Source organism: Impatiens glandulifera, chromosome 1 (genome assembly GCF_907164915.1).
Source record: "Impatiens glandulifera chromosome 1, dImpGla2.1, whole genome shotgun sequence".
Classification (NCBI taxonomy): Eukaryota; Viridiplantae; Streptophyta; class Magnoliopsida; order Ericales; family Balsaminaceae; genus Impatiens; species Impatiens glandulifera.
This window is the reverse complement of record NC_061862.1, coordinates 14,198,451-14,201,839: the sequence shown is the minus strand read 5'-3', so window position 1 is coordinate 14,201,839 and position 3,389 is coordinate 14,198,451. Positions and strand designations below refer to the sequence as shown.

Here is a 3,389-nt window from a genome sequence, read left to right as displayed (position 1 = left end):
CATTATTTTTATTATTATTATTGGAAAAATTTTAATTAAAAATAAATAAAACTCTAAATCTTTAAAATATAAATTTAAGAAAATTACTAGTATATAATAAACAAAAATTATAATTATAATTTTATAAACTAAATAAAAAGTAAATTAATAAAATTAGTTGTTATATTTTAATAATTATAATAATGTTTAATTTAAATGATAATATATATTATTAGTATAACTATATATAATAATGTTTTTATGAATTATTTAAATTATTTTAATAATATTTTTTTCATTCAAAAATAATAAAAAGTAATTACAATTTAACTATTAAATTAAAATAGACAATCTAAAAATAAGTTAAAATAATTGCTGTACAAATAAAATTTAATTAAGTATTTAAAAAATAAAAAAATTAACTTTAAATTATTTTTTAAATTAAATTTAAAATAATGATTCTAACAAAAATTTAAGTTTAATAGTTTTAAAATTAAAATAATTTCTGTTTTAAAATAATTTTTAAATTTATTATTCAATTAAAAATTATTGTAATTAAAATTTAAAATTTAAATATTTTATTTTATTTTTAAAGAATTAAGATAAATATATTAAATAACTATTAATATATTTATTTAATTCTTTAAAAATATATAAATATTTAATATTTTAATTTTAATTACTTTTTTTTATTATTCTTTAATTTAAAAAATATATATATTTATAATAATATTTTAAAATTATAAATATTGTAATAATTATTATAATATAATAACTAATTTTATTTTATTTTTTAATTTATAAATTCTAATAAATATTGTATATATATATTAGTCAGTTTTTTTAATTTAGAGTTTTATTTTTTTTTAAATAATTTTGTTTGTAGTTTATTATTTTCATTAATGAAAATAAAAAATTATTATTAGTTATTAAAAGTGATTAAAAAAAGTACTATGTTTGATTATATTGAAATTTTAAAAACATCTCAACAAACATGAATTAGTAAAATATTAAGATAACAAATAGAACATAAAGGGAAAACATTATTCAACTAAGAATTAGAAAAGAAATTTCATAGGAATCAAAACATCAAAAGTACTCAAAAAAACAACAAGTATTTGATACTATTAGTAGTTGAACCAACAACCACTAATCCTTGTACTTCATCTCGGACTTCAAGAAGCCGGGCATATCAAAAGATCCTGAAAATTTCTCAACATCAGCCTTGAGTTCAGCAAGATCCTTGTTGTCCACCAAACCCTTGTTGAAGTCCTTGAGTAGCTTTCCATACTCTTTCTGGATCTTCAAAGTTATGGTCACAGCCCGATGGAGGAACTCAGCTATCTGCTCAAAGTCTTTCTCCACTAAACCCCTTGATGTCATCGCCGGAGCACCAATCCTCACACCTCCCGGAGCCAATGCACTGCTGTCTCCAAACACAGCATTCTTGTTCACTGTTATGTTGCACAGATCACAGAGCTTCTCCACCTTGTTACCTGTGCACCACATGAAGAAAAGAGTAATCATGAATCAAGAATCAAGATCCAACCCAACTAAACTAACCCAATTGTTGTTCTCCTCACCTGTCAACCCTAGAGGACGAAGGTCCCATAGAACCAGATGATTCTCAGTCCCTCCAGTCACAAGTTTGTAGTCTTTGCTCATCAGGTAATTTCCAAGGGCAACTGCATTTGCCTTCACCTGCTTAGCATATGCCTTGAAGGCAGGGGTGTCGGCTTGTTTCAGGGCAACAGCCAAAGCTCCGATCTGGTGGTTGTGTGGACCGCCTTGAAGAGATGGGAATACAGCAAAGTTAATCCTGTCCTCAAAGTCGTATACAGCATCCTCTGGCTGACCCTTCTTCGGTGCCTTGGGTCCTTTCCTGTAGAAGATCATCCCTGCCCTAGGACCCCTCAAGCTCTTGTGAGTTGTGGTTGTCACAATGTCACAGTACTCAAATGGATCCGCAGCTTCCTACACATTCACAATCAGAACAAGAAACAGTACAGATTTGAATCGTCATTCAACATATCACATCACCCAGATCTATTATCTATACTATAAGATTCAATAGATCAAACCATATATTCACATTACAAATAAAACCAAAATCCAGATCTCATACCTGAGCTGCAACAAGGCCACTGATATGAGCCATATCACAAAGCAACATAGCACCACACTTATCAGCAATAGATCTGAACCTAGCGTAATCCCAATCCCTAGGGTAAGCACTTCCTCCACAAATAATCAACTTAGGCCTGAAATCCAAAGCCTTCTCTTCCAACTTATCATAATCAATATACCCAGTTTGAAAATTCACCTTATAAGGCAAACTCTCAAAGTAAATCGAGGTTGCCGATATCTTCTTCCCATTAGATGTATAATACCCATGTGTCAAATGACCGCCGGAAGGGAGATCTAACCCCATGATTCGATCATGTGGGTTGAGAACAGCAGTGTAGGCAGCGAAATTGGCAGGGCTTCCAGAATAAGGTTGAACGTTAACACCCCATTTGGTTGGATCGAGACGGTAAGCTTTGAGTGCGCGACTGCGGCAAAGGTTTTCGATCTGATCGATGAACTCATTTCCACCGTAGTAACGGTTACCGGGCATGCCCTCGGAGTATTTGTTAGTGAGAGCGCTGCCCAGGGCTTGGATGACGGCGAAGGAAGTGAAGTTCTCGGAGGCGATGAGTTCAATACCATGGGATTGTCGGTGCTTCTCCTTCTCGATGAGATCGTAGATCTCTTCGTCTACTTCTGTTAGAGGACTGTTTCCCCAGACATTCACGGGATCCATTGCAGAGCACTGAGAGAAGAAAGAAAGATAGAAAGAGAAAGTATTTGTTGTCGCAAGGAGTGGCACGAAATAGGAGTGGAGGAGGTGCAGCTTTTAAACTAACTCTCCAGTTGTTTAATGACTGTTTTGCCCTTGTGATTTTTTTTCATTTTTGATGGAAACAAATATTTGAACTAAATTTGTATTTATAAAAAAAATATTTAATATATTTCAAAAACAATATTTAAAATAAAATGTAATATATCAACATTCATATATAAGGATGAAAAAGATAACAAGCATCAACCTTTTTTAGGGTAAAAAAAATGGACAAGCATCAACTATCTTTCAAATGTGCATCTAACTTTACAAATATAATAATATCTTAAATTATCTTATATTTTATTTTTAAAAAAAAAGAAAATTTAAGGGTTTTTTTTCTGAATTTTATAAAAAAAAAATTAATCTTAATATTTTATTTTTTTCAACTATTTATATAAGTTTGAAGTGCAAAATAATATTACAATAATTAAAATATTTAAAACTTTAAATAACATTTTTTTAATTGATAAAAATCATAAATAATTCAATATCAAACAAGCTAGAGAAAAAAAAAAAGTAAGATACC

At 29.5% G+C, this 3,389-nt stretch overlaps 1 protein-coding gene across 1 annotated transcript; it reads right to left on the bottom strand.

Annotated features, from left to right (window-relative positions):
- Positions 1-970: 970 nt before the first annotated feature.
- Positions 971-2,842, bottom strand: LOC124919257 (serine hydroxymethyltransferase 4). Its single transcript, XM_047459459.1, has 3 exons — positions 2,105-2,842; positions 1,563-1,953; positions 971-1,475 (listed from the first exon to the last, which is right to left on the bottom strand). The coding sequence occupies exons 1-3, from the start codon at positions 2,780-2,782 to the stop codon at positions 1,129-1,131; spliced, it is 1,416 nt and encodes a 471-aa protein (XP_047315415.1). The 5' UTR covers positions 2,783-2,842; the 3' UTR covers positions 971-1,128.
- Between the last annotated feature and the right edge of the window lie 547 nt (positions 2,843-3,389).

What these genes read in the sequence shown, in the direction of transcription:
- LOC124919257 (XM_047459459.1), bottom strand. Translation starts at nt 2,782, where the DNA reads ATGGATCCCGTGAATGTCTGGGGAAACAGTCCTCTAACAGAAGTAGAC. An exon ending in GTGGCCTTGTTGCAGCTCAG is followed by an intron (nt 1,954 to 2,104) that starts GTATGAGATCTG and finishes GTGAATGTGTAG; the next exon opens with GAAGCTGCGGATCCATTTGA. An exon ending in TCGTCCTCTAGGGTTGACAG is followed by an intron (nt 1,476 to 1,562) that starts GTGAGGAGAACA and finishes TGTGGTGCACAG; the next exon opens with GTAACAAGGTGGAGAAGCTC.